The 13,174-nt window shown below is 48.3% G+C and overlaps 1 protein-coding gene across 2 annotated transcripts in view; it reads right to left on the bottom strand.

Moving 5' to 3' along the window:
- The window catches only part of LOC120917126 (complement C3-like), a 284,580-nt gene that overhangs the window by 202,622 nt on the left and 68,784 nt on the right, over nt 1-13,174 (bottom strand). For both annotated transcript variants that reach the window (XM_040328185.1, XM_040328194.1), the window contains exon 11: nt 4,356-4,496. In XM_040328185.1, coding sequence (XP_040184119.1) covers nt 4,356-4,496 — 141 coding nt within the window. The remainder of the gene's footprint in view (nt 1-4,355; nt 4,497-13,174) is intronic.

Here is a 13,174-nt window from a genome sequence, read left to right as displayed (position 1 = left end):
CATGTCCAAAAGCTCAAATATTTTGGATGGGAATGTTTAATATCGCTTCCAAAGTGCCCAGTAAGAGAATTCCTCTAGATTCTGCAATGGCATTACTCAACTTAAAACCAGAATGCATAACGCATGTTAAATTTAAACTGTTAGTGCAACTTTTCACAGCAGCTAAACAAACACTAGCAAATTCTTGGATATCTTCTAAATTAGTAATAAAGGAAGCATTGGTTAACAGCACTATGACCCATGCCAAGATGATAGCTATTGAAACGGATATGATCCATAAATTTGAAAAAATGTGGCAACCCTGGATTGTATATGCCATGCCACCAACCTTTGACAACAAAGTGTTATTCCCATTGTAGCTGAAACAAGGAGATTTATAACATCTTTTTCCTGGTTGCAGCGGTGGCTCTGGGCCTGACCTCGCAGACTCTTCTTTTTCCCTTTTTTCTCTCCCCTTTCTTATGTTTTCTTTAAGATTTCCATTATGATTTCGAAGCTCTCATTTTTATTCAAATAATAACTTCTCATATTATATATGACTATAAATATGGCTGTTACTTCTATAGAACATATAGTACCTATATGTAACCCTTAATTTTATCATTAACAGCACCTCAGTACCTTATCAGATATTATTAGATTATCTTTTAGTATATACCAATATGTTATTGAATAAGAGCAATTGAGCTTCTTTTTTCTGTTTTATATATTTACTCTATGTTACTTGTATATTACTTCTTGTACTCCTCAATAAAATATTTTGACAAGCAAAAAGTAGTCCAGCTGAGGGATGAGCAACAGGCACTGACAGATCTTAAACCCAGGACAACCAGAAGGGTCAAAGCCTAAATCTGAACCAGATGAGGCAAAGTCCCCTGAAAGACAGAGGAGTTTGCCAACTAGGGAATGTTTGAAGACCAAGAGAGAGGAGATCGCCACCAAGGGCTATGACTCCACCCAAAGGGGATATTAAGAATATACCAACAAGAACAAAAAAAGAACACTGAGACAAATTTCAAGGAGAGCGCGGGTCCCCAGAGGGAACATGTATAGGCTTCTGCAGGGATCTGGAGAAACTTTCTAAAGAGGTTGTATATCAGCCCTGGAAAGAGGACCTAACTCCAGGTGATCAGGTCCCAGAAAGACCTCCAGGTAAACAGTACTGTGCAAAAGTTTTAGGAAGGTGTGAAGTAATGCTGTAAATTAAGAATGCTTTCAAAAATAAAAAAAATAATTGTTTATTTTTTTCAATTTACAAAAATGCAAAGTGAGCAAACAGAAGAAAATGTTTATTTAAATCAATATTTGGTATGACTATGCTTTGGCTTCAAACCAGCATTAGTTCTTACTCTTACACACTTTGTACACTTGCACAAAGTCTGAGATTTTGTAGGATTAGTGTCAGGTGTATGATTAACCAGTTATACCAAGCAGGTGCTAATGATCATCAATTTCATAAGACTCCTAGATACCAATGGGGAGGCTAAAGAGACTAATGGCCTGTACACGCGATCGGTCCACCCAATGAAAACGGTCATTGGTTAAACGATGAAGCTGACTGATGGTCAGTCGTGCCTACACACTATCGGTTAAAAAAACGATCGTGTCAGAACGCGGTGACGTAAAACACAACGACGTGCTGAAAAAAATTAAGTTCAATGCTTCCAAGCATGCGTCGACTTGATTCTGAGCATGCGTGGATTTTTAAGCGGTGGACGTCCCTACAAACAATAGTTTTTTTTCTATCGGTTGGGTATCCATCGGTTAAATTTAAAACAAGATTGCTTTTTTTTAACCTATGGATAAATAATCGATGGGGCCTACACACGATCGGTTTGGTCCGATGAAAACGGTCCATCAGACCGTTCTCATCGGTTTGACCTATCGTGTGTACGCGGCATAAGTGTAAACGAGAGAAGGGAAGACTATGATAAGAGGGAATTCATTCTACAAGCCCCTTAAGGGGAGTGAGGGGAGATTTCCCCGACAGGTAAAGAAGACTCTGTGTGCCCACAGGGAAGTTTTTCACAAGGATTTGAGCCTCGCCAATTAGTAACCAATAGTTACCAACACTTGACAATTATAGGGCCCCATCTGGACAAGTTTACAGGTGTGAGGCTCCTCAGAAGAGTTGGAACTCCAGTTAAGTGAGGCCCAGGTCCCTTCAGGATGTTTACAGTCCGCAAGGAGGAATAAAGCTGATAAAAGTTAAAAGTCTTTGAAGCTGTAGTAGCTGGAATAGACCCAAAGCCTGCAACAGCAGGTTGATCGTCCAAATTAAGGGTAATACACACTGCATGTATAAGGTTTAAAACAACCCCTGAGTCAAAGGCAGAAGACTACAGTACCACAAAAACAGGCTCAGAGCCAGACCCTGCAAGGTGTGGTGCCAGAGTATACTTAGAGTGTCTGTGTGCAGAGTGCTCCAGTAGCTGACCACAAATAGCTAGTAGGTCCAGAGTGGACAATAGGTCCCTGTGGACATTGGGGTGTGTTTTTGGAAAAACATATTGTGCCTGCATAGTGGTAGAGCAACTAGGTCCAATGTGAGGGTTGCAGGTGGCTGGAGGTGATAAAGTCAACGTAGAAGGACAGTATAACCAGACTGGAGATCCATGTGGTGTTTCAAGAGCTGAAGCAGCAGTGGGATGGTGCTTTCTCTAAGCTGTAGGGCTGTGACTGTGGACAAGAGAGCAGGGAGCAACACATACAGTGAAAATGACATCAGAACTCAATCACTTGGCCTTTACCCTTTCTGTAGTAAAATTCAGTGGTGGCAGGAAATTATATGTAGCGCTTTCTACAAGGTCAGGGGGGGTCTGCGCTGATTGATTATCACCAGGGATGCCCATCACTTGTGACCAGCAGGTATGCCACCCATGGCCACTAGGGATGCCAATCAGTGCCCACAATTGATGCCAATCAGTGCCCATCACTAATGTCTGCCAATGCCTGTCAATCAGTGATGCCCATCAGTGTACATCAGCGCCACCCATCAGTTCCACCTATCAGTGCCCATCCGTACCCATTAGGCCTCGTACAGACGAGCTGATCTGTCCGATGAAAACGGTCCGCGGACCGTTTTCATCGGGCATGTCCGCTGGGATCATTTGGTCTGATGGCTGTACACACCATCAGACCAAATTTCCCGCAGACAGACGACGCGGTTACGACGCGGTGACGTGGCGGCGACGATGACGCAGCGACATGCGCGAACCTGGAAGTTCAATGCTTCCACGCATGCGTCGAATCACTTCGACGCCATGCACGGGTTCTCGGGCCAGCGGACATGTCCGATGAGTCATACTGACCATCAGACATGTCCGGCGGACATGGTTCCAGCGGACATGTTTCTTAGCATGCTAAGAAACACTTGTCCGCTGGAAACCTGTCCGGTCGGCCGGAAAATTGTCCGGTCGGCCCTACACACGACCGAACATGTCCGCGGAAACTGGTCCGCCGGACCAGTTTCAGCGGACATGTTCGGTCGTGTGTACGAGGCCTCAGTGTCACCTATCAGTGCTAATCAGTGCTGCCTTTCAGTGCCCATCAGTGTCACCTATGCGTGCCCATCAGTGCCATCTATCAATGCCTATCAGTGCCATCTATCAGTGTCCATCAGTTCCGCCTATCAGTGCCACCAACCAATTCTAGTGCCCATCACCAGTGCCCATCAGTGCCATCTCATTGGTGCCATCTCATCAGTGCCCAATAGAGCTACTTTATCAGTGCCCGTATTACTTATTTACAAAGTGTTGTAGTAGAAACGAGAAAAAAAATTGTCATTTAAAAATCGACAGTGCTGAAAGCTGAAAATTGGCTTGGGCAGGAAGGGGGGAAAGTGCAGTGTATTGAAAAAAAAGACAAAACATAGGGAAATATGCATGTAATGCTCAGATGTACTGAATAGAGGATGCTATCCTCATATTGTAGAACTCCAGCCAAGTTTTTTTTCACCCCCATAATTACCGTATGTAGGGGGTAAATCTTAAGCTTGCCATACACAGCTTGAAGTTCAGCCAATTTACAAGCTGTGGGTGATCCTGCTGACGCTACCCAGTTCAACTTTTATTGAGAAATCGAAGCAGCTGGGCAGAAAAAAATTGGGCTAGTAACACCCCATTTAGTTAATATTGGCATCTAAGAAAATGGGTGCTTTGTTTCCGACTTTGAATGCCTTTGTATGGAATTACTTTATTCCTGTTTATGACAATTTTTTTCTTACCAAAACATTTAAAACTTTACTTTTTAAATACACATTAAGTGGACACAGTTAAAAAATCATTAGAGAAAATCAAGATAGTTATAACTGCTGTTAATAAATACATAAATTAAATAGATATATGGACACTTACTGTTATTTCTAGATCTTTATCTCCGCTTTGTGTATTTACAGTAATATATGCCAGACCCTCTTCAGATGTGACTACAAGTTCCTTTCCACACTGTACAGGAATTTCAAATGCAGGAGTCATGTCCGGATTTGTAACTAAAACCTTTCAAAACAAAATAAAGAAGACCATAATCTTATGATAAATTTTAATATGATGCCATGTGCATTTATAAATTATTGAATCGGAACAGAAATACAAGACAATGTCATAAAATATATATATATATATATATATATATATATATATATATATATATATATATATATATATATATATATATATATATATATATATATTTATATATTCACACTACATCCAAACAATGGAGAGAAAACTTAGGAGCAGAATATAAAGAAGTGTGCACATTGTCCTACTTAAAGGAACACTAAAGGTTTGTTTTTTATTAGATCAATTGATTGCTGTAAGCGAGAGCATTTAAATATCACTTACCTCGTTTTTCCTTTTGACCTCCAAAATACAGTAATCCAGGTTTGAATATGCCATTTCCTGTCACTCCTCTTCTTGCTTTCCACCAGCACCTGAGCCGTTTTGCATGGGGAAAGCAGAATGTGCTCACCCCCTCCCTATGACTACAGCCCTGCGTGAAGATGCTCTCTTATCCCTCACAGGCATGGAGGCTAAGGCCCCGTACACACCATAGAATCCATCCGCAGATAAATCCCAGCAAATGGGTTTCAGCGGATAGATCCTATGGTGTGTACACGCCAGCGGATCTTTTTCTGCGGATATATCTCCCCTGGGATGGATTCCAGCAGATCGGATATTTGCTGACATGCAGAACATATCCATCTGCTGGAGTCCATCCCAACAGATGGATCCGCTGGTCTGTACAGACTCACCGGATCCATCCGTCCGAAGGGATCCCCCGCATGCGTCGTAATGATTTGACGCATGCGTGGAATTCCTTATATGACAGCGTCGCGCATGTCGCCGCGTCATAATCGCGGCGACGGCGCGACACGTCATCGCCAGAGGATTTCAGCGCGGATTTCAATGCGATGGTGTGTACACGCCATCGCATAGAAATCCGCGGAAATCCTCGAGAGGATTTATCCGTGGAAACGGTCCGCTGGACCGTATCCGCGGATAAATCCTCCCGTGTGTATGGGGCCTAAGCCTAATGGGAACTATAGTTCCCATTAGGCCGTGATGTAGCAAGAATGAGTGCGCACCGCAAACCAGGAAGTCAGTGAGAATAATGATTCAGGAGTGACGGAGGTGAATAAAACAGCTCGATTTCAACAGGTATCAAACTCGTTATAATGCAAAACATTACTTTTTACTTTATCAGCTACTGTCAGACTTTAATTTAAGAGGAAAATATTTTTGTCTTTACAACCCCTTTAAGGTGAAAGGATGAAACCAACTTAGGTAAAAAAACATTATTTCAGTGAAGCGTCAAAATGTGATTTAAGCCCCGAGGAGCATGTGTCCTTCCTCCTTTGAGGTTATTACCTCATGCATTGATAGCGTATCCCGTACGGACTGGCCTCCAGGTCCATTTTCCGTTTTCAATAAAGAGAATAGGTTAAAGGTTAGAGAGTAAAGAGGTGTGGAGAAACGCATAGTGAAGAATGGGTGGGGAAGGTAGGGAAGGAGGGGGGGGAGTTGCACGGGCAGGGTCGGTGTAAAGCGCCCCGAAGGGCGTAAGGAGCATCCAATCCGTTTCCGGATATTCTGCATGTCTAGAAGAGCAGGCATTATACCTGTGGCTGATTTAGGGTCGGGCAGTTGACCTCTCTGAGACTCTGACCTTCGTCTGAGTATTTAAACACGTTGTACAGCTGCCACGTCTCAGAGTATGTCTCCTGACGTTGTTGGCTGGAGAGGACCAGGTCCTCCATTCGGCTGATCTCGTCCACTCTATTCAGCCAGAGTGCAATAGTTGGAGGATGAGGGGATTTCCAGCGGAGAGGCACGCAGGCCCTGGCTGCGTCCAAAAGGTGGCGCACCACCGATGTCTTAAAGACTCCCGGTGGTATATTGGTTGCATGCAGGAGGAAGTAGGCCGGGTCATCCGGGACTATGTAGCCTGTAAATTTTTGTGTGATCCGGCGTACCTCTCCCCAGAAGCCCCTGATCTGTGGACAGGTCCAGAAGACGTGTAGCAAAGTGCCCCTATCCTGCTGGCATCTCCAGCAGGCATCGGAGGTGTTTGGGAATAGTTTCTTTAGGAGGTCTGGGGTCCTATACCAGCGGGTGAGAACCTTGTAGTTCGTCTCCTGGGTTTTCGTGCATAAAGATGATCTGTGCGCAAAGCGAATTATAGTCTGTGTCGTGGTGAGTGAAAATCGTGTATTTAGATCATTTTCCCACTTTGCCAGGGCCGGTATCTTGTAATCTCCGGGGGGGGGGGTGATCAGCATGGCATAAAGCAGGGAGACAGCGTGTGGGAGCACTCCAGTCTCCTCACATAGCTCTTCTAGTTCTGTCAGTGGACCCTGTCCGGCCGACGGGGCCGGGATGCTGCTCAGGAAGTGGGTCAGCTGATTCGCTCTAAAATAGTCAAGGCGATAAACGCCGTCCGGGTCCGTCAGTTCCGCTGCCGATCTCCACCTCCCTCACGAACTAAAGTGGGATGCTTGCAGAAGACCGGCCCGTCCGAGGTCCAGAAACCTCCTATGCTGTAAACCCGGTTCAAAGAGCGGGGGTCCAATGATAGGTCTGAGAGGAGAGTTCCTGGAGGTCAGGGAGAGCCGAGCGAAAAGGTTCGCGCACACTTTGATCGTGTTCTCCACTAAAGGGTGGCGCATCACCTTCGGGGGGAGTGACGCTGAGCACCACGGGGCACGGTGTATGGGGGTACTGACCTGGCTTTGCTCAATCTGCGTCCACAACTTGTTTTGTCCGTGACGGCGCCAGTCAATTAACCTTACCAAGTGTGTTGCATGGTAATAAGTCCGGATGTCCGGTAGGGCCAAGCCGCCATGTAGCTTAGGGAGGGAGAGGACAGTCCTGTGTATCCGTGATCTTTTTCCCGCCCAGAGAAATTGAATGAACGTGGAGTGTACCTGTTTAAAATAGTCTCCTGGGATGTGGATCGGGAGGGCCTGTAGGAGGTACAAAAATTTGGGTAAGATTGTCATTTTTAAGATGTTGCATCTGCCCACCCAGGAATGCAGTCCCCCGGTCCACTGAGTCAAAAGTCTCCGAACCTCTGTCAGGAGGGGGGGAAGTTCAGTCGGTATAGGTGTGTGAGTGAGGGGGGATGTACGTCCCTAAATACTTTAGCGCAACGTCCGTCCACTTCAGGTTAAACCCATTTTTAAGCCGGGCTAGCTGTTGCTGTGGGATCCCTATCACCATGGCCTCTGACTTCGTCAGATTGATTTTTAAATTTGAGAGCCCTCTGTAAGTGTCAAATTCCCTGAAAAGGGCCGGGAGTGAGGCGTCGGGGTCCGTAAGGGTAAAAAGCAGGTCGTCTGCGTACGCGGAGACTTTGTAGTGTGCTTTTGTGGTAAGTACGCCTTTAATGTCAGGGTTCAGCCGAACGTGACACAGAAAGGGTTCTAGCAAAAGTGCGAATAGCAGGGGTGATAGGGGGCACCCCTGCCTCGTCCCGTTAGTTATTGGGAATGAATCCTACAGCACCCCATTAGTTCTCACCCGTGCCGTCGGCCCTTTGTAGACCGCCGCTACCCAATTCCTCATTTTGTCCCCCAGTCCTACGTGCTCTAAGGTAGCCATCATAAACTGCCAGTCCACGCGGTCGAACGCCTTTTCGGCGTCCGTTCCGACAAACAGGCTAGGTGTTTTACTGGAGGACACCATATGTAGAAGGTTGAGCACCTTGATCGTATTGTCCCGGGCTTCCCTCGTGGGCACGAAGCCCACCTGGTCCAGGTGTATAAGACGCATGAGGTGTCCCTGGAGTCGCGATGCTAGGATTTTGGTGAATATTTTGAGGTCTGTATTGAGGAGGGATATGGGACGGTAGCTACCGCAACTAGCTGGGTCCTTACCCTCTTTTAGGATTACAGATATTTGGGCCTGTAGAGTGGTGGCGTGAAACGATTTCCCCGCGCCTAACTCATTAAACAGTTTTACCATATGTTGCCCCACTGTTGGGAGTAGAGTCTTGTAGTACGCAATGGTAAGGCCATCAGGGCCTGGGGCTTTACCCGGCTTGGCGCTTTTCAGTGCCAGTTGGATCTCTGGAAGTGTGATGGGGTCTTCCAGGCTGTCTCGGGCCTCAATGGGTAGGGAGGGCATTCGAGACGTGGAGACATAGTCTCGTATTGAGTCCGCCTGGGTGGGGGGTTTGGTCAGATTATACAGGGAGCTATAAAACTGCCCAAATTCCCGAGATATCTGCTGTGGAGTAGACCTTTTCTGCCCTGTAGGGGAAAGTACATGTGGAATGTAGGAAGCTAGTCGACGGGAGCGCAGTGTGTTAGCCAGTAACTTGCCGCATTTATTACCCGACTCGTAGGTGTAGTGTCGACAGGTCTGTAGAGCTGCTTTGGCCTTGAAGTGCATGAAACCCGTGATCTGTGAGCGAAGCGTATCTAGTTCCGCGCCGATTTGTCTGCTCTGGGTCAATTTATGTGTGGATTCTAACGTCCGCAGCTTAGCAAGGAGCCAGTCCAATTGTGCCAAGCGTTCCTTTTTCAGTCTTGCTCCGTGCTTAATGAGCACTCCCCGGATCACCGCTTTGTGTGCCTCCCACACTACGCCCACGTCACTGTCAGGGGAGCCATTAGTGGAGAAGTAATGGCCCAGCTCCGCGACAACGTCTGTCATGACCTCTGAGTTCTGTAGGAGCCCCTCGTTAAGTCGCCACAGTGCCCTCTGACTCCCCCGAAGCTCAGAGAGGGAATATCTCAGAGTCACTGGGGCGTGGTCCGACCACGTGATCGAGCCAATTACAATGTCCTGGATCGCGTCTAGTTGCCCATGTGGTAGGAGGAAGTAATCGATCCTCGAGTACGTTTGGTGCGTCCTGGAGAAAAAGGAGTAATCCCTCTCTCCAGGATGCATAAGGCGCCAGGCGTCTATCAGTTGCATCGAGCGCAGGGCAGCGTCAATACGCTTCCGCATATCCCGGGTCAAGGACGACCTCCCGGTGGACGTGTCTTCAGTCGGGATCAGGGATACATTCAGATCTCCCCCCAGTATCAGGTGGCCCTCCATAAAGCGCCTGAGCTGTGTCAGGGCCTTTCTCAGGAAAACATCCTGCTGAGCATTGGGGGCATAGAGGTTGGCAACCGTCACTATCCTGTCTCCTATCTTGCCCTTCAGGAAGAGGAACCGCCCCTCTTCATCTGACAGGGTATCCAGGGGTGTCCAAGGCACCCGCGCGGAAATAAGTATGGAGACGCCCCTACTCTTAGCCTCCGTATATTGAGAATGGTGTACCGTGGGGAAAAACCTATTTTTCAGGAGCGGTAGGTTAGATTTCTTAAAATGTGTCTCCTGAAGGAGTACCACATCTGTTCTCATGCGTCGCATGTCCTGTAGCAGCATGCGTCTTTTTTCGGGGGTGTTAAGACCCTTGACGTTAAATGACGTCACCGTCAGCACCTCCATGCCCGTGCAGTGGGGGGGGGGAGGGGGTATGGGAGATGGATAGGTGTGCCCTGGTAAAGGACCTCACTAGCAGTATGGGGTAGTGGGAGAGAGAGGGGGGGTGTTGGAAGAAGAAGAGGGAACAGAGAAGTAGAAGTAGAGAAGAGAGTAAAAAAAAGGTAGAAGGAAAAGAGCTCAAAGGGAAGGTCCCAGATGGGGCCTCCAAGGAGCTTCTACCAAGTTAGCCGAAAACAGCTAAAAGCGCTCTCTGGGTCTCCCCAGGAAATGAGCGCAGCCCTAGGTGGGTGAGATGTGCTAAACAGGGACAGTGAGCGAGCCCCCGACCCCCCCCCCCCCCCGGCCCGAGCCAATACCTGTATAACATAAGATCAAAGCATATTAATCGGCATTATACAATGTAATCAGTAATGGCAATAGAACCAGCAGCGAACATAACAATTTAAGGACATATAACTAGAAAAGGCAAATTAGTGCGGAAAGTGCAAACATAAAACCCGTGGTTGTGGGCCACCCTGAACTATGGGTGACAGGCTCCTGAATGTAGGGGCCAATCTAACCATCGAATCAATTCCCCCCCCCCCCGCCGGACGGGAGACACATCTCCCCTCCGGCATCCCCCAAACCACAGGGGGCCTTCCGGGGAGTCCTCGGCCTCCATAATTTAGTCCCCCAAGTGGCGGCTGCAGCCCCTGACATACTAGGATGTGTACCCCGGAGGGGGGGCGATCACCCCCGTGCAATGCGGGGCCCCCTTGGTAGCCCCCTCCCAAACTCCCCCGGGTCACATAACCCCCCTCACCACCCGGCAGGCTCGTGTCCCCCTTTGTCCAAGAAATATTGTCAAACCTGAAACCCTGGTTCTCACGTCCTCCTGAGATGTTAACTGTCTTCCTGTGCAGGGGGGTCACCGTAGCGGCGTGCACTTCGCCTGTCGGGCCTCAGCCATGCCCGAATTAGTTCCCCAGCGGTACGTGTGTCCCGACTGTCTGGCGAGTTCCAGAAGGGGGTCGCAGCATCGCCCTTCGTCGGAGGGTCGCCCTGGAGAGATCGGGCATGACACGGACCTGAGCCCCGTCTATCTCGATGTCTCCCCGGTCCCAGGCTCTGCGGAGGATGGCCTCCTTCTGGTTGTAGCGGTGGAGGCGGCATATTATATCCCGCGGTCTGTCTTGGTCCATTGGTTTAGGCCCGAGCGCTCTGTGAGCTCTGTCTAGGATGATCACTGCTCCCGGGTCCTCCAGAACGTCGCGGAAGATTCCAGATACTTTAGCGCCCACGTCTTCTGCCTCTGCGGGTTCAGGTAACCCGCGGATCCGTAAATTGCTGCGGCGGCTTCTGTCTTCCGCTTCTTCCATATGAAGCTGTAGCGTAATGGCCGCCTCCCGGTGCTGATCCCGGGATTGTTCCAGTGCCGCCGCCCGATCCGCCAGGGATGAGACAGATTCCTCACCCGACGCCACCCGGTCAGTAAGGGTGGAGACCTCTCCCCTCACCTCCTGGATATCTCTCCTGTGCGTCTCCTCTAGCTTCAGGATTAGGGTTTCGATGTTGTTCCTTGTAGGCAAGGCCTGAAGTAGGGCCTTAATGGCCGGGTCAAGGTTAGCCAGCTCCGGAGCTTGTAGGCCTGACATTTCTTTCTGGGGGGGGTCCTCCGTGGGGTCCTGGTTGAATGTGAACCAGTCTTCAGAGCCACTGGGGCCCGGTAGCTGCGAGCGAGGGTCTTCAGCTCCGGCACGTGGAGGGTCTCGTGTCTCTGGTAGGCCCGGATCCGGGGAGACGTCCTGCAGGGCCTTGAAATACTTCGAAATTTCCCCAGTGTTCTTTCCAGACGGAGTGCCCTTCGATGCTGCTCTGGTCCCGTACCTTTTATTGGGGTTCATGCCGGTCTTAAGGCGTTTTTGGGCTCAAAACTGGGGGATCAGGCCGGGAGCTCTGATGGTATGCAACCTCACTCGGCCATGTCCAGACCACGCCCCTCGACAAGAAATCTTTAAAAAGAAAACTTCTAGAGCAAATATGTGACTCTTGCTAGTGCTTAGGGCAGCAGTTCATGCAGTCCATGAGAAAAAACAGGATACGTCCCAGAAAGAACTTATTGGGATGGAATTTACTAGCCTCGCACCAGCCTAAATACGCTTTCCAGGTACAAATGTAGACTTTGTAGGAGGTAGATTTCCTAGCTTTGAGAAGCTTAGGCTTCAATAGCCATCCCGGTAAGGCCAACAATCGTGAAGCAGGTTGGTAAAGTGATCCTCAGAACAAGAGATCTGGACGATCTGGAAGGACACAAAGAGAGTCTGCCAGGAGTCTTATAAGGTCCGAGAACCTAATCTGTTGGTCCAGTTTGGTGTGATGAGAATCACCTGAATTCCATTCAATCCTGAAGTAAAGTAAATCTGCTTTATTTTTTATTTTATTTTCAAGGCCCCCCAGGTGGGTTATGCCATAATGTACTAGTAGGGGAAAAGGGAATAGCCGCTCCAGGTGGGAACCCAAACGAACATCCACCGCTGCAGACAACTCAGGTGCAGGCAATGCACTTAGCAAAACAGGAACAAAAATTGTCTCTGGACAGCCGCACTCTGAACAAATTGTAGCCTTTATTAAAAGAAGGACAGCACTACAAGTCACAGCAAAGTAAAATAAAACCCAACTTCTGATGTGTTTCGCACTGAAACTAGTGCTTAGTCATGCGTGCACCAGATGGGGAAGGTCTGTACTTCGGCAGGAGAAAGGGGACTGTCATTATCAGACCTCTTAAGGGAAGAACTGAGGGCTACCCCAGTGCTGTTAGATGACTGTAACCTTTTGATGCGCAGAGAGGAGATCACCTTGCATTTAGGGTCTGACATCCTGCAAACAAGTGATGGAAGTCCCTTTGGGGTACTTACAAACCACGGTGGAGTAGAAAAGGTTGATGCCCTCTGTGATCAGATCACTCCATGGCAGCTTCAAGAAGGATATATCAAGGACCTTGCCTAGAAACTGACTGTAGTCCAGGCAGAATGAGAGATGCAGAGGGAATATCTATGCACACACTGGGATTTGTCACGACCCTTGCAGTTTGTGGTGTGACATAGGGGATTGTTAGCTCTCGTGGCAGATGCGTTTTCTTGTAGTGAGTCCACACCAAACAGGCATATATCGTTAAGGGCGTGGTAGCCCACGTTTATTAAATGAGAAAAAACAAAAGTCCACTCAGGAATCCCACGCAGGGGTTTAAACGATGT

Source organism: Rana temporaria, chromosome 1 (genome assembly GCF_905171775.1).
Source record: "Rana temporaria chromosome 1, aRanTem1.1, whole genome shotgun sequence".
Classification (NCBI taxonomy): Eukaryota; Metazoa; Chordata; class Amphibia; order Anura; family Ranidae; genus Rana; species Rana temporaria.
This window is presented reverse-complemented; position numbering and strand designations above follow the sequence as displayed.